The sequence below is a fragment of the Xenopus tropicalis genome, chromosome 1, assembly GCF_000004195.4.
Source record: "Xenopus tropicalis strain Nigerian chromosome 1, UCB_Xtro_10.0, whole genome shotgun sequence".
Lineage (NCBI taxonomy): Eukaryota > Metazoa > Chordata > Amphibia > Anura > Pipidae > Xenopus > Xenopus tropicalis.
In genome coordinates, this window is record NC_030677.2 from 134,655,256 (window position 1) to 134,677,587 (window position 22,332).

Below are 22,332 nucleotides of genomic sequence, written 5' to 3' on the forward strand. Positions count from 1 at the left end.
TAACAATATATGGAGTCTGAAACCTAAATCTCTGAACCAACCCTTTTGCTATTTCAGCATGAAACAGATAGGCAAACCATAATGGTCAGGTTAAAACACTAATGGCTTAGATATAGTGTATTCCCTTTGATTGCTAAATAGAACATAGTGGGTGGAGACCATTTATGAACACTCAGCACATTAACACATTACAGTAACCAATAGCAACCTAAGTGATTTGCATTGTTCAGCCAGCTGCAGGTAGACAATAAAAAAAGGAAATCTTTAATTGGCTGCTATGGGATACTGTCCACATGCAAAAAATTTTACGCCAAACAGGAAAATTGAAGAAATCCATTATGCTGGGGAACTATCCACGCACTAGTAATCTAATTATCTGCCTCCCAAGTATCTTTAATCTACTGGTTGGCTCTGTTTAGCTAACAAAAATAATTTTTTGTAATTAAAACAATAGGCAGAAGCCCTATTCATTTAACGTATGTTAATCAAGGGTTATACTGCCACTTAAATAGTATTTAAATAGGCTAAGGGGGGCATTTACTAACTTTTTGAGGTCAGGGTTTTTGACACAGAAAAAGTCAGAAACCGTGAAGAAGTTGCAACTTTTTTTGAGATTTATTATGTGTTTTTTCAGTGACAATTCCAAATCCAAAAACTCTCCACCTAAATCCTGTCGAGATCATGTAGAGGTCAATGGCAGATATCCCTTCCCTTGCCTGGAAAATTTGTCTTTGCTTTGAACTTTTTCAGATTTTTGATGTTGGTTTTTGAGCAACAATTCTGTGACCGGTGAAAAAAAACGGCTAGCATGTAACAAGTCCAAAAAGTTGTGCTTTTTGCAACTTTTTCCCACACATGCTTTTTTCACAAGTTTATTCACGGTTTTAGTAAATTTGCCCCTTAATGACGAATATGTGATTGTCATGGCTAAGATATATCAATTGTTTTTAGCTGCAGACTTTGAACAATTTTCTATTACAATCAGGCATTTATAATTATTTGATTGTCACAACATGACACATTAAAGGGATATTAAAAGCTAAATATTCTTTGATTCATTCTGCTTATTATTGGGTAATGAATATTGTAAAGCTATCTTTAATGTTATTTCTCTATACACTCTATAAACAAACAGAGTAGATGTTCACCTCTGTGAATGAGGACACACCACAGAAAATGAAAATGCAGAGTCTGCTAGCAGTTAGAAACACTTTTCAAGACACAAGGAAGCCAGGAACAGCAATATCTGTATTATTAAGTTCTTATATTACCTTTAGACAAATACAAAGAGACAATAAATAAAATGGTTTGGTGGACCTTTAAAAGAGAATGACAATACTGTTGAGTAAACATCAAAACATGAAGCAGAATCAAACATACAATAAAGACTATTGGTACATTATAATGGATATTTTTCTAAATCTGATTATTTATATTGTAAGCTCTTTGGAGCAGGAAGCTTCTTTATCCTGCATCTCCTAATGTATGTACTTAATCTTTGTAACTGTATATATTTATTGAACTGTTTGTTCCCTACCTGTACTATTAATGTATTGTAAAAATGTACAACACTGCATATACAGTGGTGCTGTATAAGTAAAGATATACATACATACAAAAACAAATAAGTTAATTTTTGACGACAGTCCAACCTAGGCACCGCCTGACCATTACATTTAATTTCTGCAAGCAAACAGTTACTAGACGTTTAAAAGTTTTTAATTCCCAAGAACAAAAGGAATATATGGAGTAGTTGTTATGGTTTCTTTTTGGGTAACACAGTATTTCATTTTGGGCTTCAGTACACACAGAACGATCACAGAATCAAGTTAAAGCAAGATCTGAAGAAAGGTCATGCAATATAAACAAAGAAAATAATTGGTAACCTCTCTTATGGGTCTATAACTTACAAATTAAGTAGCAAATGACAAGTTTGTAAAGCCATCAAAAGCCTGCTACGCATTTATTGATTTACAGTACTTAAATAAGCTTTTGGTATTTTCCTTATGAAGGCAGAAAAGAAGCCAATGTCCAACAAGTATACGCAGCTGCACAACCAACACATCACACACTCCTGCAATGGTGGTTCAGACCCCCTAGATGAAGAGCATAAGTCATAGACTGTAACATACAGTATTGAAGGAGCCAGAAACACTTTATATAACATGCAAGCAGTGAGCTTACCACATTTATTGTAAAAATAGGTTGTCACATTAAATGGGGTAAGCTTCCAGCCTGCACGGTGTATAGAGTGGGTGCAGCTTATTTAATATTTAATACAGCAGCAAAGATGCTTTAAATGATGCTTTCAAATCTAAAATATATATATCCTTTAAAGGTTATGTGGATTGTCCGCTTGTGTGAGTCCTTGTGATCTCCGAATCCGAAAATCCTTCTTCCTCCAATGCAGTGTTTTCAAAATCACCAATAGTATCTGGTAAGTCAGGATCCGCATCATCATTGCTTTCTGCACTGTAGTCAACTTCCTCGAGGAACCGAGGTTCGTCATCCTCTAAGACATAAGTGGTGGGACTAAAAAGGAGAGAAAAACAAAAACGGAGTTAGTGTGTATCTGCAGTTCTTTAGCTACTCCTAAGAAGAACATCCGTCTGTGCTCTGGTGACATTGCAAGTAGAACAGCATATCTCTTCACTAGAAAAATGGCAGATAATTGAGCTCCTTCAGTCCCATGCCTTCATTTAAGTCACATGACTTCATTTAGCCCTATTCAAAGAGTACCCTAGTCAGAGAGCAGATGTTCTCGAACATTATTAGAGCAGCTTAGAGTAGTATTACGTTCTAACACATGTCTGATACTGTTTCACACCAGGCTATGGCAACGTTTCCAAGCCTTTTGCATGGCAGATTTCCAATAATAGATCCTATGTAGGTCTATTGCATTGCATAAACAAGCTCATATGTAAAATCCTGCTTCATCTAAATAAACCATTTTCATAGAAATATACTTTTTAGTAGTCAGTGCTATTGGGTAATCCTAAATAGAAAATTGCCATTTTAATAATTAAGGGACGATCCCATGGATCATAGGATTCACAGTGCACACAAACAAGCCAAGGCACATATGCATGCTAGGTCACATCAGCCTATGAATGGACAGAGTTCTGCCCTTTGATCCCACACTACTTCCTGTTACAGTTAGAGCTGCATTATTTCCTGTCAGGTGATCTCTGAGGGAACACACAGCCCATCACCAAATGGTGGATCAAGAGAAAGGATGTAATAGGGCAATATTTACTGGTATAAATTCCAGTTTGGTGAGATTCTTTAATAGGTCATGTAACAAAATCTAATATATCTGTTGGTTAAGTATTTGTTCTGGGGGTACAGATTTCCTTTTAAAATTAGAATAAACTCATTTTCATGAATGTCCAACATTTACTAAAAAGTCTGAACTGAAAAAGTGTGTGTGGGAAAAAGTTTTGAAGCAAAGATCCTCCAGGGAAGGGACACCTGCCATTTTACATGATCTTTAGTTGGTGAATTGTCAGATTTGGATTCTTAGCTGTTTTGTCACATAGTAAATTTTGAAAAAAGTTGCACCTTTTTTTCCTGCGACTTTTAGAGCTAAAACATTTGAATCTGAAAAAAAATGCGACCGTTGGTAGATGGTCCTCTAAATGTTCATTTTAAGGTGAATGTACATTTGTACACTGAGTGGTTCCAGTTCCAAGTTACTATTAGAATAAATTTATTAGCACTTTAACACTCATTACAAAATCAATAAAACTTTTTGAGGGGGCGATTTTTTAATAGTGAGGTTGACCGTCTGATTTTGCAAGATATCAGGTTTGGGATCCATTTGGAGAAACTGATGGACAAACTAACATTACTGAACACTACTAAACATAATACCGCTCTTCTCATTAGGGATATTTTCTTGTTATATAGTATTTCACTTAGAGAGACAGGAAAAAAAAAACAAGCAACCTCCACCCAGTTTTATTGCTCTCCTATGGGGCTGGAAAAACATATTTGCAGGGAAACTTTAAGTGCTTCTAAATATTTCATCAGTGAAATGTTATAGACGAGCTTGCTACATCTTCATTGTTATTCCTAATCATATAATACACATTATATTGCTATAAAATCTTGTGCATATCCAAGTTTTATTCAACATTAAAAACATTGGCGTAAATTCAAATAAATAATTGAATGTAACTGTCTAGGCGAAAAGGACTTAAAAGGGATCTATTATTTGCTTTATGCAGCCTGATTACAAAAGTAGGCATTGAAATTTAGTCAGAGGCAGCCTGATGGTGCCCATCCTGGCAAACATCTGACTGAGTGGTATGAAATAGGTCTTCTGAGCAAGAGCAGAGAGCAGCTACCCGACAGTACTTAGAAACAAGCACAGTTGGGTTTGAAAAATGTTTGGGATGAAATGAGTTTGGGCTGAAAAATTGGCTGCCACTTGGGGTCATTGCCTAGCCACACATGCCTTTTTATTTTTGCACTGCAGCCAGGCTCCAGAAACCTAGCCTTATTCATTGATGGTATAGTGTTTCTAGAGCCCAGTGTCAACTAAGGGGGCAGGGTAGTCTAGATCCAATACGTGTTGGGCTAGATTGTGGCTAGAGTGGGGAAAATAGGAGTTATGCATTGCTACATGGGACATTACCCTGGGACCAAGGACAGACATTAATTACACAGCAAACATTTGCAGAAGGTGCTACTAACTACAGTAACACTACTTGCCATGTGAGGGTGAAAACAATGGTTAAACATAATATTCCACATGGTACATTATGTATTAGGTAACTATTAATGCATACTGTTCACTAAAAGGGCTGGTTCGCCTCGTTAACTTTCAGTATGTTATACAATGGCCTATTCCTAAGAACTTTTTTTTTATTCTTGAATAATTTTCCTTCTTTCTTTGCCTCTTTCCAGCTTTCTGTTGGGAGTCACTGACCCGGCAGCCAAATACTTTTGCTCTCTGAGGCTTAAGTTTTATTGTTATTGTTACTATTTCTTATTTCTCTATGCAGATCCTCTTCTATTCATAGTCCTGTCTCTCATACCCTAACAATCAGCCAGCTGCTGAAATAAAATAGAGAGCTGCTTAACACATAATGGAAACCTATAAAAAATATAACATGAAAACAAATTGCAAATTGTCTCAGAATATCAATGTTTACATCATACTAAAAGTTAAAGATAAATTACCACTTTAAAGTCATGGAATATTAGGGCTTGGGTAGCCCAAATAATATAGCCTGGTCAATAATTTGGCACAACCCGCACATTGTGCTGCTCCAAAAATACACCTGGATGGAAGCAAACTGACTACACTAAAAAAAACCAGCCTATCATGTACCATACTATAGAGAGGTCTCTGTCTGAACAGCCAAAATGTTCACATACTCTTTGCACAGCAAGAACCTAGAAAGTTGGACAATACACTACACCCATAACTGTTCTCCTAAATCCAAATAAACTGCTAGGTATTTAATAGCATATTAAAAAGTATTACAGGTATGGGATCTATTATTTGGAAACCCCATTATCTTCTTTTTTTCTTCTTCAGAAAACCTCAAGTCTCAAACATTTCAAAACCTGGATCCCATATCTGTAATTATATTACTATATATGAATGTGTCTGTGCATCTGCCTGGTAACGTATTGTGTTTAACTTCCCTTTAATAAATATATCTGCATTAAAGTTTAAGAGAGTTTTTGCTGAAATTCCCTAAGGATAGATAGACCAGCATAAAATACATTAGTACTCTGGTTGCAACATTAAAAAAGAGATCTCATACTATGATTAATGAACAGTTCTCTAAGACAGTATAAAACTGTACAAGATCCAGTAATTCAATCTTTACAGTATAGTGTATGTTTGAAAATCCTTTTATATTAAGGATTAATGCATTTAGCACATGTTGCTTTTATTGTAAATCATAACTCTCCACTGAATACAAACTGGATGTTCATTAAAAAAAATATATTGTTTCATTTCTGGCAATATATGCAGATAAACATTATCCCGTCAGGAAATTTCTGAAAATATGTAGGTGAGAAAACTAGGCGTATGCTCCACCTCCGCATGGAATAAAAGTTGATGGTAGATACTCACTGCATAAGCTGCCATTTAGCATGTGTGTAACTGTCACATATGGACTTAAAGGTGGAATTGCAAAAAGTAGATTCATCACATTGAGTAAAGTGTCAGTGTTATATAAATATACAGGTATAGGTATTATATAAAATACTTGGGACTTGGGATTTTTCTGGATAAGGTATCTTTCTTTAAAGGAGACATTTTATATAAAGTTCATATTCAGTTATAATATTCATCCTCCCTCAAAATGTGAAATGATGCAGAAAGAAAGATGTTTTGAAAGCATTCTACCTCCTAAAACTGCCATTATATGAGAGCTGCAGAGACAACCACTCAAGTCTAAAGCCAGAGCAAAATGAGACATGGGAGTGTCGCTTCAGTCTCCCACAGGAAGTGGTCACAGCACTGACTGAAAGGCTTTACTCAACAGCAGCAGGGAAAACCCCTCCCTACTTCTGTGTCTCTCTGCTTGTGCTGCTGCAGGGGGGGGGGGGGAAGAGGAGCAAGTAGAGCAGGACATCACTAATCCCTGCCCACTCTATGAATATTCACTTCACTTTAAGTAGGTGAGGTGGTGTCATTGAAGTCTATCTGGTCTGGCAGCTCTGAGCTCTATACTGAAAAGTCTAAACCGGAAGCTGGCATAAGGTCTGGGTAGAGCACAGTTTTCAAGCTGTTATGGACATATTTGAACCCAAAGGTATTAAATTAAAAGCACTTACTTCTATTTTAAAGTTTTTTACACGGTTTAGTGCATTGTAAAAATGTATGGTATATATCCCCTTTAATTTGCATTACAATACCTCGTCTGCTAAAAATCATTGAAACATTTCACACAGCCTAGTTAGGATCAAGTACAAGGTACTGTTTATTACTACAAAAAAAAAATAATTTATATATATATATATATATATATATACTTATTTGCTTAAAATAGACTATTTTAAACGGCCTTCCCGTAAGTTATAGCTTTCTGCATATTGGGTTTCCAAACACCTGTATAATATTTTGCATATATTAACCAGAAGTATATATTTTATACTGTTTATGCATCATAAAGGGATTCATGTACACAGGTCAAAACTAATACCGCCATGGGATCTGTTATCCAGAATGCTTGGGCCTGGAGTTTTCTGGTAAGGATCTCCATACCTTAAGTTTACTAAAAAATCATGTAAACATTCATTAAACCCAATAGGATTGTTTTGCCTCCATTAAAAATTAATTACATTTTAGGGCGAAAATGCCCCAAAAAGACAATTCACAGCGCATTTGCTGATTTACCAAAAGGCGAAAGAGACATTTCTCTAGCGAAAAACCTCAGCACCATAGAATTTTCGCTCATATGAAGAATCAAAAATTTGGTAATTTATCAAAGGACAAAATTATCTCTTCATTCCTCTTTTTGCCAAAGTCTATTTTGTCTGCTTGATGAAGCTAGAGCCTCAGATCTTCTAGTGCTGTATCAGTGATATAAAGTCCTGCATAACAAACGTCACATCCGGCATCAAATTGCATGTTGTTTTTTTTATACACATAATATAAGTTGTAAATGTAAAACATATTTGACTATATCTCCTGTATTGTTAATGTGCATTTCACACATGCTGACTGCTATTTTCCTTTTTTAATTGCTCAAATGATTATAAATAAATAATATTATCTTAACCTGCTAATTGTTTGTTGAACTGTAACAACAATATTTTTTTTCTGTGTCTGACTCTGGTCTTACTGCATCTGAGAGAGAGAGAGTTAGTCTTCCTTTTGGTTCCAAGGACATTTAGAAAAATAATTTGGCATTTTCACCAAGTTCAGGGACACCATTAATAAATACACACACCATGTCCTGTCCTGACACTGATTCTAATTAACACGAGCTCATATGTAAGCGAATATTCTCTGAAAGATAGTGCCGCTACAGAAAATTCGCTAGGAAAAGTAGACTAGTGAAAAATTTCTAGCAAAAATTTGCCCGCGTTCTCTTGTTGTGCCGAAAATTTGCGTTTTTGCGAATAAGCGTATTCGTCACAAATTACCATCTGACATAGTTGCATGAAGTGTGGCAAAGCTTCCCGAGGCAAAAATTTGCACCTTAGTAAATTTGCCCCTACATTAGGATCTAGTACAAGGTACAGTTTTATTATAACAGAGAAAAAAGGAAATGATTTTTAAAATTTTAGAATTATTTGCTTATAATTAAGTCTATGGGAGATGGCCTTCCCGTAATTTGGAAATTTTGGATAATGGGTTTTTACAGATAAAGGATCCCATACCTGTAAAAATAAAACTGAAAATAATTATGCAGGTCATATATATAGAAGTGGTGTTTAGTGACATGATCATCTTGAATTGATTGATTATAAAACTCCTCTTTTAATATTCTTATATACGACAACACTTTGTACAAAATTCCTTAAATACCGAACAAGTATTAAAGATTTATGCAAGATATGTGACATCAACAAGTGGCAATTACAATTTATGACATCCGTGAGCGCCATTTATAAAGATATATTTTATAGCAGTATCGTGTATGATAAAGTGCTTTGACTGTAAACTGTTTATAATCTTGGGTTAACGAAACACCACACAATACTAATTTGCCAATTAACAATACAGTTAGTACACATTCTTTAGCTCTATAAGTTCATTAAGGGGATAGCCGTACATTTTTGCTTAAACAATGCCATGCACTTTTTAGTTAAAGTGTGCATTATTTTAATAGTACTAATGGCATAAATTAAAAGCATAAACATCTGCAAGCGGTTTTTATTAACACGGCGATTTAAAAGACTACGACAGAGTGCTATAAGAATAAATTAGAGTTCTAATTACTCAGGCACTAGTCTCCGTGTTTAAGCTAAGATACCATTAGACCTTCTAAACAAAATTATATGGCTAAGTGACAGAAGAGCAATCAGTGCATTAATTATTTGCATGTTATCCAATACTTACCAGAGTAAAGCTAAATGGGGACTTGGCATAGATACTAACAGCCCAGCTGTTTTATACTTGTGGTGTTTCAAAAGGGACAGAATACACATAAATTCATTCTCTGCTAAGGGTTGCAGAAGGCTGCTAAGGATATCAATTCCCGCAAGCATCCCGTTAAGTCATAATTTCCCAGTGATAGCTGGCTTCTTTTCATAACACAATATTATTCATGTGTGTCAATGAAAGAGAACAGGCAATAAGGGAAGTCTGGATTCTTCCATGGACTTCTTTAGGTATAATAAAACTAAAAGGTTTATGTATAATAAAAGAAAGGATGTTTTTTTTAAGCTGTATAATTTAGTGCTGGCATGCACTACTAAAAGACTGCTTATGAAGCTGTCCAGGATCTTGCTACTTAAATGGATTTGAAGGGTGTTACACTACCCTAATAAATCCAAACTCCCAGCATTCTTTTTAGGTGCAGCTAAACATCTGCTACAGGCTGGACATTCAGTTGGACAACTAAATTGCACCACCCTCTACAGAGTCAGGGGCCTTTAGTATGTCCTCCTCTCGCTGTTAAAGGGTAAATTATCTTGCTGCATTTGCCTGTGAGGAAGCAGAGTAAATTTTGTGTTCTGATGGTATAGTATACTGTCTTATGAACTGAAGGATTTAACTGGAGTTCATTCATAAAGCAAATTATTTATTGAGTGGGGGCAGCATACAAATGTATGCCTACATTCCCTATGTTTTATCAGTAAATAAAGAGAAACATACGCTTACATTTAATTTATATCACATTAGTGGCCCAAGGGACTGCACCATCCTACTGTGCTGATAAACCAGAATAAAACTACATGCTATGCCAACAATGGTGTATTACCCAGTCTTTAGTTTCAAGCAATATAGCTAGGTAGCTCTTATTACACTTTCCAAAAGCTTTCCTATCACTGATGTCAGACTAACAGGCCTATAGTTTTCAGGCTGAGAACGAAATCATATTTTGAATAATGGAACCACAGCAAGTCGCCATCCTCTTGGCACCATGCCAGACCTCAAAGAATCCTGATAAATTAAGTGATGAGGTTTGGCAATCATAGAGCTAAGCTTGTTTACTACACAGGGATGATTACCATATGGTCCTGGACCTTTGTTTAACATTACATGTTAAATTCTCTTTTGAATGTCCTCCCGAGTGACCCATGCATCAGTAGTTATATTATTAGAGTCTATTAAAAAAGAAAGCCTTCATTAGCTGGCTCCTCAGTTGTATGGACAGATGAAAACTAAGAGTTCCGAATTTCTGCTTTTTCCCTGTTCTCATTAACAGTAAAGTAAATCTTGTCTTTTCTTAAAATGCTTAAGGGCAGTGACACACAGGAAGATTAGTCGCTGTGTGACAAATCTTTGTTGTCGCGGGCGACTAATCTTCCCACAATGCCATCCCACCGGCTAGAATGTAAATCACCGGTGGGATGGCATACGCGCGCCGCGATTTGCCAAAGTTGCCTTGAGAGGAAACTTCGGGCAACTTTGGCAAATCGCCACGATTGGCCAAAGTTGCCTTGAGAGCAAACTCTGGGCGAATTCTGTAAATCGCGGTGCAGCGCATGCCATCGGTGGGATGGCATTGTGGGGAGATTAGTCGCCCGCCAAAACGAAGACAACTAAGTTGCGTGGCGACTAATCTACCCATGTGTCACTTCCCTAAAAAAAACTTTTTTATGAAAGAAGATCTGATAAAATGTAATACAAAGGCACATTATCTAATCATTTCACATCTTTTCAAGTAGTCACCTGATTTCAAGTAACAAAATAAGAAGAAGATATCAATAATTCAAGCACAATGTTTAGTACTGCCTCACTCAATTATACTGATCTAAATAGGGAATCAATGCAAACATTGGCTAGATCAGGCTCAACAAATAAAAAGTTTGTAAACTGAAACCAAATGAAACATAATATAATAATGCAACATATTACAGACCATTACATAAACAGCTCAAATTAGGCAAAATGCCATTCATTATTGTTAAAGGTATTAAATTAGACCACAAATTAACATTCAATCTAGAACATGATATTAACGTTTTAATTGCTTGACTATATTTAGAATAGTTTCTGTTAGTACTGTGTGGTTCAGGAAAACCTTAACCCGCAAAATGCTGTCATTGTAGGGGGCCACACCCAACCCGTAGCCATGTCTTTCCACTCTGTATGCTACTTCTGCGCGTGCCTTAGGTTCCAAGACAGGGAAACTTCGAGACCAGTGGAAGAGCAGTGTACTTTACCAGTCTTACCCGCACCCAATCCCAATCCGCAATGGTCGCCCAAATTTCAACCTTAACCCACCAGACCAAATGGTAAACCCACACATTACTAGTTACTTTGAAATCTGCACAGCTTTATTATCACAAACCTAGCTGTTGCTGGAGTGCTATTATTTATTATGCAGGTATTATGAAAATAAAATCAGTTACAAATTATTATATACAAAAACTTACATGAAGACTGCACTGATAAAATATATAGTATGGGGTTATATATATTAAAAGCCAAGAACCTACTGTAGGTTTTTTTTTTATTTTTAAAGCTAAAACTGGGGTAATTTTAGTTTAATTTGATTTCCTGATTAAGAAAAAGAAAATTATTCACTGATTTCTTGATAAATGATAAGTATGGTTACATCGTTTTGTCCATGCTGATGAAAAGCAGTGCTCCCCCACCTTAATACTTAACTGTAAGAATGGGATATGGATATTAAAAGTTTTGCATAATACTGTCTTGTATAAAAGGGAGGTAACAAAAAAGCCATTATTTATAAAGAACCATATCTGCAGTGTGCCAAAAAAGTGCCTGTCACCCAAAGTTAAGAAGCAATATGTGTGGCTTTGGTAGCATTTTGGGTCTGTTTTTCATTAACAAGGATTGCTCATCCTTTTAAACCAGAGGATAAACTGATGACAAATACTGCAAGAGAACATGTTTTAGTCAGCTAAAAAAATGAACACTGGCAAAAGTAATCTTGGTTATAGGAAATGTCAACAGTTATGCACAGACTGCTATATTTTCCTTACCACTGCCAAACCCATGTGAAATAACACACATTAATAATATCAACAACCCTATACCTAAAATATTTTTCTACATACCTAAGAAAAAATGTAAATGAACTAAAATAGAAGTTAAGGGCTATGGCACAAGGGGTGGATGCCAGCACTCTGCTGCCCAGGAAGATATCAGTAGAGCAAATGGCCATGTTTTTCTTTTCTTTCTGCCCATGGGCCTAGATCCGAAGGCTCCAGGAAACAGGAGTGTCTACAGCTATGGGCAGTTCGGTGCCCTTGAATTTACTTATTATGAATTTATTATTTTACACAACGTTTTACACTGTTTTTCTGGCATTGATCATTTTACACAGTATGATAAATAGGCCCCCTAAGTGTAAGTCACAAGCACAGGACCTAGAAAGCAACAATTGCTATCTACCCCCTTATTTATTACGTTTCTGAGTGCAGAAATTCAAGCACATCAAAGAACTGCTGGGATTAGCAGAAAATGTTACATAAACTAATAAACAATGGAGCTTAGTGAGCATGGGTCACAGCCTAAACTGAATTTAGCACCAATATGAAGTAGGAAATATGAAGGTAACTAAGACATTAATTGTTAAATGACCGGTAACACCTAAAAACAATGTTTTTATGCATTTAAATATAAAGCATTGTTATTCTGCACTGGTACAAATTGTGCATTTGCTTTAGAGACTTAACTTCACAATTACAAAATAGAAAACATTTTTAGTTCTTATATAGAGTTAAACATAATTCATGGCTGTTTAAAGAACAACAACAACCTCTCTCATATAAAATAGGACATTTATTGCCGAGGCATGGTTTATTTGTAGGTACTCAATAACAAATACAACGTGTACAATGTGTACATCTTCTAAAGATGCTTTTGACGCAGAATTAAAATAATTTCCAACCAAGAATTAATATTGATTGAAAGCTCAAGGCTTGATGTCTGCACTGCAAGGAGTGAAATCCAAAGACCACAGCAATACTTTTTATATATTGAATGCCTTGTAATCATTTTAAAGTCAGGTTTTAAAATAATTGGCCAACGATTACTTGCTGAATCACTGAGAATGCAATTTTATATGTGTGTTTAAATGGAAATGATCTGATAGTGCTAGATGTGACCTTTTGGCCTTCCTTGTTATACCTCTCCATCAATCCTGTCAGGAACCACCCCCAGCACAAATCTCCAATTATATTCGTTGTGCCACAGAATTAATGGGTGTGTTCTAGTTAAGCAGTATAATTTATTTACAAATTTCCACTAAACAGATAGCTCTTGGCATTTTAAAAGCTTCATTGCATTTGGAACCACTTTGCTGGGAAAGCATTTTGTAGTGTGAGCGGAGTCTGGTTAGCCACTCTATTTCTACACTCCTGGCAATTAAAGGCAAAGCAATAAGGACATTCCTGCAACTGCATTTTTAAGTAATTAAAGAAAATTTCTCTTCTATTTAATACTACTATTTCCAAGAACTTTACAGCCTAGATTTACTGTGCTTCTTCTAACTAGATTATCCATTTTACAGTTACCCTGTAGATTAGAACTAATTTGTCAAGAGCTTTAATTTTAGTTGCTTCTATAATAATTAAAATTAAGTTCCTCGGTATGCTATAAATTTATTACAGGTAAAGGAACTGATCCAGAATGCTTGGGACCTGGTTCTTTTTTCTGAAAAGAGGGCTGTCTGTAATTTGGATCTCCATAACTTATGGCTACTGAAAAATCATTTAAACAATAATTAAACCAAATAGGATTGTTTTGCCTCCAATAATGATCTTGGAGTTGGAGTCAAGTACAAGGTACTTGTACTGTTTTATTATGTTAGAGAAAAGGGAAATTATTTTTTAAACATTTTTGCTTATAAGAAGTCTCTGGGAGATGGCCTTCCCATAATTCAGAACTCTCTGGGTTTTTGGATAACGGATCCTATAAATGTACAAATTATTAAATTTTGTACCATTTGTGGTATGTGTATGCTGGCCTGTGCCATTTCCATGTTAAATAACCAAGAACATATTGCAGGATACAATGAAGACCACATTTAATGCCTCAAGGGCACTTAAGGGATCACAGACAAACACCACTTGCACAAGTGTTGGGGGCTAAGTGGAGCAAAAACACAGGATCATAGTAAGGATATATGCAGAACCATCGGGAAAGGTGCATCAATGGCTCCAATGCAGTCTTCACAAATTGAATTTTTTACCGTCTGCAAGGACCCCCAGCAGACTGTGTCAGACTGGCAATTGCATTGGCCTCATACACAGCCAAAAAATTACACTACACATGAGAAAGTTGTAAAATCTCACATAAAAATAAGGTTACCTTGCTACTTTGCAACTCGACTCAATCAGTTCATTTTCTATGTCAATAAGGCTTGGAGGCAGAGTGAGTTCCATAGGTGAGGTTAGTCGCTTTAAACGAAGTAGTCCTACACAGAACTTGGCACCCATCTCTTCCAATTCCTTAGTTCCAATTTGCAAATCCTATAGGCAGAATAAAGAGATATATACAGACATCTTAATAACTTCTGAAGCATTTGAATAAATAAGACATTTAATGAGGACTGTTTTTGTTTATTTAAAGGGAATGCTACCTTTAAAAACATGATTAAAAATAAATCATCTCCCTATATAAAAATTCCCCCTCCTGCCCTTAGTATATACGTTTCCAAATGCACAGCCACAGGTACTAAAAGCATCTGTCCTCCTCACAGGAGAGGCGGTCGACAATAAGCTTTGCGTTGCTCTCGTTACTGTAAGGTCACTACATCATAGCAAAGAAGGCAGCCTTGGTTTTATGTGTAAGTGCTCATGCTCTACTCTTGCAGATTCATTAATTTCCCCTGCAGTGATCTGATAGGCTGGATATCAGCTATATCTTGCTTCATTGCCTTCTATTTGTATGTTTTCCTGTACCTTGCTGGGTCCTTGCCTGAAAGGACTGCCCTTCTTGCTGCCCACTATTATGGCAGTTTATTCATTTGCTGTCTTCTTGCTTCACTGCTTTGCGTGCTGACAGCTGCCATTTTTGTATCTCCTTTCAGAAAGTCCTTCAAAGCTGTGGTCAAGGGCTCCAACAAGGCTAGGGTCCCTGACTGATACAAAAGTTGCAGCTTCAGCGGGTTGGAGGTGGAGTTACAGCAGGCTGGGGGCGGAGTTACAACAGGGTTAGGTGGTTGTGATGTGGACCATTGGTTGCAGGAAAGATTGTTTGTTTCCCCCAAGATCGTTCATTCAGGGCAGAATCATCAGATAAGGAGGTAGAAACAATAGAAATTCAACCACCACGTGCCGATTCAGCCCTAAATGTAGATTTTGCTCAGGCACCTTCAACGGAGCCCCATCAAAATCTTGTAACCTGCCCGATCGACGAGACGATATCCGCAGCCTTTGCAATATCAGTCGTCTCGTCAAGCCGCCATACACACCACGGGCCGCCAGTTGGACAGCACTGCCATAGGCAGTCACTATTTATTGGGATGGTTGGGAGGGGGGGTTGAGCCTCAGTGTACTTGAAATGCCAGGCCTATTTTGAATCTCAGTTACAAAACATATGTACATATGGAATTATCTATCCTCACTTCAGCCAAAGCATAGTGGTTAGGTTCAGCGCCACCTTTGGTAATTTTAACCCAGTTTCACTATCCTCAGCCTTTTTTATTATACATCACTCCCTCCACCAGCAAAAAGGATACAAACTCACTTGTACTTTACCATACCCAATACGAGGCTTGTGACTCTGACACAGTGTCACATGTGTCAGAGTGTTTACAGTTGAGTATTCTGGTTTACTCTCAAGAAAATTGCAGAAATAACAGTACCCTTTCCATATATATTCAACTACAAAAAGAATTAAAAAAAAATATATATATTTTTTTTTTTTTACAATTTGCTTCTAATTTATCACTGCACACCCTTTGGTTCCATTACGTACCTAGGGTTTGATGGCTCACTCTTTATCGGTTTCATGATAGCATGACTGCCTATACACCAATATTACAGCTAAAAACAAATTTTTTTGTTCAAACATATAACTTTAAATGGTAGGCTGAATTATTTACAATGTGAACAGTGTACTATAGTAATAAAAACTATACCAAAAAATTCACGACAGAAGTATTTTAGAATGAAAATACATTATTTAGTAGACTGCAAGTTCTTTGGGACCGTGACCTCATACGAATGGTATACTGAAATCACCCAAGCACTTAAGCAGTGATTTATTTATTCTTATTACCTCATTTATAATAACTTTGCCCCTGTGTTGTGTTTATGCCTTGTAAAACAATGTGTACATTCTATATAAATAAATACATATATACTTTTTTTTTATTTAAACCAAAACAAAAAATTTGTATGAGAGAATGGCTGCCATTATTTCCTAATAGCTACACAATGATACAGTTAGTCAAGTTACAGTGCCAGTGAGTAATATGCCATATGATCTTCCTTTGAGAAGAAACCTACTCTTCAATTGACTTGTAACACTTGCCTGCCAAAAGCATGTCTCCCAACCCCAATGAGTACACAGTAAACTGTCCCTATAAACACTGCTCAAATAAAATCCTTCAGATTCTGCCACAATAAGATGAAACAGTACTTTGTCTTTTCACTTTAAAATGTATGCAAAGAACATATTTATTTGAAGAAAAGAAATTAAATGTAATTTTTGGAGACCTTGCAAAATACTGCACAAAAGGGTTGCTGTGCATAAATATGTAAGGATATCTCTTTATAGGTTATATTAGAGGGAATAAAACAAAATACCACATAGGTGAACAAAAAAAAATAACGAGGAGTTTAAATCAGGAAAAGTAAAATCATTAGTCTATGACTTCATACTGATCTTTCATCAGAATCTATTTCTGGTTTTGCAATCGTACCAAATTCTTAACAGAAAAAAACACAATTACTGACTGTCCCTATTATTTTTATTTCCTGTTATTTATATAGTGCTGACACATTTCTGCAGCACTTCACAGAGATTATTCATTTTTTACATTAGTCCCTGCCCAAGAGGAGCTTACAGTCTAAGGTTCCTATTACATTGACACACATTTTGGTAAATTTATTCAGAAGCCAGTTAACTTGCTTGTATGTTTTTGGAGTGTGGGAGGAAACCCACACAGATATGGGGAAAACATACAAACTCCTTGCAGATAAACCCTGGTGGTATTGACACTAGTGTGGCAAGGCAGAAATAATAATTCATGTATTGTAGGTGAATAAATAAGAATAATACACTAACCCCCAAATGTAATAAAAGGCACAAAAGTTTGTTCATGAGCAGTAACCGATGACAACCAACAAGATGCTTCAATTTAATCAGGTGGCCAGTAAATGCTACCTGCTGATTGGTGGCTTTAGGTGCTAAGAAGTGTAGTAAACTATGCTCCTGACATTACATGACGCCCTAAGTACGTTTTTTATTTTTCTTCTCAATTCTTTACTGTTGTCTAAATTGCTCTGGCACCTTTAGGCTTACTGTTTAATTAAAATTATTTTGAATCTGAATAATGCATCCGATAAGCAGCACGGTGCAGAAGGCAAAGAAAACAAGCACAGTTAAAATGCCAAAAAAAACAAAGCATAACCTACTTTGTCATACTTATAACATTGGGTATTTTACAACTGTAAAACATGTGTTATGGCAAACTATGGCATGTGCACAAGGCTTGATTAAAACTGACCTAAAGATTTCACATCTTCACACTGTCCATAATAAGAACAGGCAATGATAAAATCATTGTTTTGCTTTGGTTCAGGCTGATGGATCCAGGTGCTTTAACAAAATAATTAAAATTTATGAGACTTCATTTCAGAAATGTATGATGGTTCATCAATCACATGGCTGCATCAAGAATTACCAAGAAATCAATTTGCCAGCAGGATAATAATTTGTCTCTGTCAAATATAAAACCACTTAGTGATCAGAGGGATATACAGTGCCAATATAATACAAAATGTAATAGAATCCAGGGTGTGTCCGAATGGCTTGCTACACTATTAGATGAATACTGTCATTAAGGGGCTTGTAATAGTTCTATAAAAAGCGTTAAGATGATCTGCAGATCAATAAACAAACCCTGGGGAAAACAACTTAGCCTCCCATAAAAAACACCTGCCTGGGTAAAATTATAGGGAATGCTCTTCTAGGATTTCTTAAAGCACAGATTTAACGTAGTTCAGTATATAGAACAAACAATCTGAACTGAGAGTGTTTTCAGATTATGCCTGTGCCACTATAGTACTGTATTATTGATTCTGTGTGATTAGATTATGGTTTCTAGAAGGTCTCTTTGCCATAGCAAGTGGCTGTAAAGTTGGCGTTTTTATACAGTTAACTAGGTATTACGAAAGTGTAAACACTTACATATTACATGCGAATATCAAAAATAGTAGTAAAATAGTATTTATTCTCAACATTCTGACATTCTCCCTTTTAATACTTTTTCAATGTTGCAATAAATTATTTATCATTATTTGTATCAAATACTGGATTAAACTGAACAGGCACCGTATTCGGCAGGATTCAGCCAAATCCAAGTGCCTGGGCAAAGCAAATCCAAACCCTTGGCTGAATCCTTCATGGTGGATTTAGTATTCAGTCCAATAAATTTGGTTAATCCCTAAATAAAAATGAGATTGTTAGTCATGCACATGCCTATGGAGTATTCAATCTTACCAGCTACATCAAGGTAAATCTCTTTGGTAATGCAGTATATGTTAGTTAGGAAGTAGGGATGCACTGAATCCAGGATTAGGGATTCTGCCTTTTTAAGCAGGAATCCAAATCCTTAAAATCACTTGACTTTTCGTCACATAAACACATAAGCTGAAGATTTTTCACTGCGTGCTGCTAACATGGTTCTCTTTAACGCTTCCATTCTGATTCAGTTCAGTATTTGGCAAAATCTTTCACAAAGGATTCGGGGTTCGGCTGAATCCCAAAATAGTGGATTTAGTGCATCCCTACTAGGAAGACAAACATCTTATTGTGGCAACAAGAATCCCACCATATACTTGATTGATTAATTAGGGTATTTTATCTGCTCTATAACATGAGGTTTTATTGTACCAATCAGACTTGACTTAATTAAATTGATAAACAGAGGACAGCTAGATGTCACTAGGTCCCAGCAACAAAATCATTTTGGGTTCTCTTAATCTTTAGGAAAAATACATTTATATAAACAGATGCTAGTGTGCTGCTTCAGTCAGTGCCCCACTGAGCCCACTTTACCTCCAAGGTTGCCCAGCATTGGCAGAATCTGCTTCCTCTATAGTTATGCCTTTGCTGGTAAGGCTACATACGGTAGATATTAATTAAACCCAAGAGAATTGTTTTGCATCCAATACGGATAAATTATATCTTAATTGGGATCAAATATATTATATTCGGATCGGCTTATACTCGAGTATATACGGTACTCTATGGCCATATGGTATTACTAAACGTTTTTGATTTTTGAATTGATAGCAGGCAATAATTGCAGCAAGCATTATTATTATTATTTTCAAATAAAAAATGACTGTTTGGGCCAACTACAGTACAATGAAGCTGTGAATGACTGAGGTTCCTGACACCTCCGAGTCATCCATGCCCTCCAGCATGAGCCAACAGAGGTCTTCATGATTTACAGGTGTAAGCAAAGAATTCACATCTGAATGGATGGGCATTGCTTAGATTTTAAAATAAACCACAATTCTCGGTTTGTTTCACACCAATCATATCTGTAATTAATAACAAAAATGTAATTCTGCATACTAATGTACTGCCCTTATATCTCACTGAGCAAACGTATTAGCCAAAAACCAAAGTGGACCACAATCTGGCACAATATTAAATAAATATTATACACTATATATATATAAATTATTATTCCTTATTTATAATCCCATAATATACTACTGTGCTGTACAGAGTTATACATCATTCAGTCCCTACCCAAAAGGAGGCTTACAATCTAAGGTCCTGACCACATACCACAGTCCATGAAGTGGGCGGTTTCGAAGTAGAGACCCCAGGGACCAATAAAATGACAAATAATACGTATGCTTACACAGTTAAGTCAGTGCCCTTTGCAACTATTCAACACTTAAGTACCCTATCACAGTATACAGCCCAACAGCTCCTGTAACACTGTACTCCCCTGTACCAGTCACACAGCACATTTTTAAAGTCTCCCACAATCGACACTGCATAGCCCCTAGTGCCTCTGCAACTTGCTGCAGTGTCAGTGATTCTAAACTAACAATGCACAAACCTCAGCAGCTCTGCAGTTACACCTTGATAATCCTCTGTTTTCTATCAATCATTCTGCATAACCCCAACCAGTGTCACTACAGCAAGACTTCACCAACCACCAGTTTTGAGTTGGACGGATTCAAAAGTTCCATGGCCACCAATTGATACCATTCCTGATAAACAACGTTTTTTTCATAGGGTACCACCGAAACAGCTTCACTAGCTGCAAAAGGTAGTACCCTCATTATAGCTGCCTTTATGCTTTAATATAACACAAGCATTTCTCAAATATTGTCCTGTATAACCACAAGCCATCTGCTATTCAGTTGTGTAAGTGAGAATAAACACACCCTAAATTACTTATATGAAGATATTTATCTAGGTTATCCACAGTTCCACAGTCATAGGAATTATGAACGGCACAAATCATAAACACACATGAGGACTTTATGGGTATTATTTAAGTGGTTTCCTTAAGGCTGAAAGTAGACCAAATCCAAGAGAAATAAACTAAAGATAAATGTACTTTATCAGAGATTTGGCAGAGGATACTGGGATACTAGATAAGGATGAATTTAATTTCCTGTGGAAGGAAATTTAGTCCACTGCGTAAACAATTTAAATTCTGTCATGAAGGTGAAGCACAAATCGTAAAATTCCTTGCATTTACAGAGCCAAGATACACTCTAGGGGTAAGATATTCCAAATCTTTTTATTATTTACACCAATCGGTTTTTCTTTTTCTGTGACCTTAGGTCAAACTGCAGAGGATATCGAATTATACACAGTGTGTAGTAAATTTACAGCAATACATGAAAGAACACATTTAAAAAATGTCCAAATTGAAATTAAATGTTATATATGGATTTTATTAAAGATGCCTAATATGACTAAAGCCAGGATAAAATATAACATCTATGCTAAGCTTCCTACATCAGCTGGTATATATATCTGTGTGTTGTAATACTGAAGAGTCATAAATGTAGTGTCCAATAAAAATGGAAGTCCTGCTGTTTCCTATTGATAGTACTCACTAGGCACTCCCATGATATTGAGACAATCACCTAACACCAGTGTAATTACAATCTAATAAACAAAGCTGACATGGCTTGCGGGGACTGAACAAGATGAGGCAAATCATACATATGTAAATGTTCTCACACAAATTCATTTTTATTAAAATATATGTTACATATATAGACACAGGAACAAACAATTCCTAATAACACCCACCCCGTTTCCCTTATCTTCAATGTCCTAAAGGGCCTTGTTGTACCCATCATATACAATTATCATCTATAGCTTTGGTTATGTGCTCATTGTGACCCTGTAAATGTCACAATGGCTCACTTATATACTTCAGGCCTTTTTGTAGTCTGAGCACTTTTCTTTTACTTGACTTTATATTTTTGCCCCTGTTCCTTTCCACAAGGGTAGCAGATAAACAAAACCTAGTTGATATTCTTCTTCTATTTCCTTCTGCTTTTAATAAAGATAAGGATGTTTCTCCTACTCCAAAATGTTTTTCTGGTGGATCCACTTCCCTACATATTTTCAATGGAAAACTTTGCATTGCATTGATTAGCCCCAATAATGTTGTAAGTGGTCTGCATCTGGGCATCCAATCAGCACACTACCTTGGCTGTGCTTTCACACCCAGTGGGTGAGGCTCAGTCTCAAGTGCATTCCATGTAAATGGATCCTGGGCTTCATTCCCAGAAATCCTTCTGCCATATATTTTGTTACAAACAGATATTTTCCATCTACTTACCTTATAAAATATATGGTCATAAGATACATATTACACAAAACCTTTATTCTTTATTTTTATTGACAGTTTTGAGTGGGGAGTTAAGTATTAAAAGTCTACATATACATTAGAACTAAACACATAGGGTAATTGTAAACTCGGGGAGACTTGCTTGCATCATATCTCTATTAAATAGAATATGTGTGTATTTTATATATACATTGTGACT

At 36.1% G+C, this 22,332-nt stretch overlaps 1 protein-coding gene across 2 annotated transcripts in view; it reads right to left on the reverse strand.

The window, feature by feature from the left end:
- Positions 1–1,936: 1,936 nt before the first annotated feature.
- Positions 1,937–22,332, reverse strand: part of agtpbp1 (ATP/GTP binding protein 1) — a 66,228-nt gene continuing 45,832 nt past the window's right edge. Inside the window, exons 25-26 of one of the 2 annotated variants that reach the window (NM_001113836.1) lie at positions 14,429–14,589; positions 1,937–2,532 (exon numbers count right to left, since the gene is read on the reverse strand). In NM_001113836.1, the coding sequence (NP_001107308.1) occupies positions 2,340–2,532; positions 14,429–14,589 (354 nt within the window). In that variant the 3' untranslated portion in view covers positions 1,937–2,339. The remainder of the gene's footprint in view (positions 2,533–14,428; positions 14,590–22,332) is intronic. The other variant, XM_012953242.3, reaches the window with a different exon arrangement.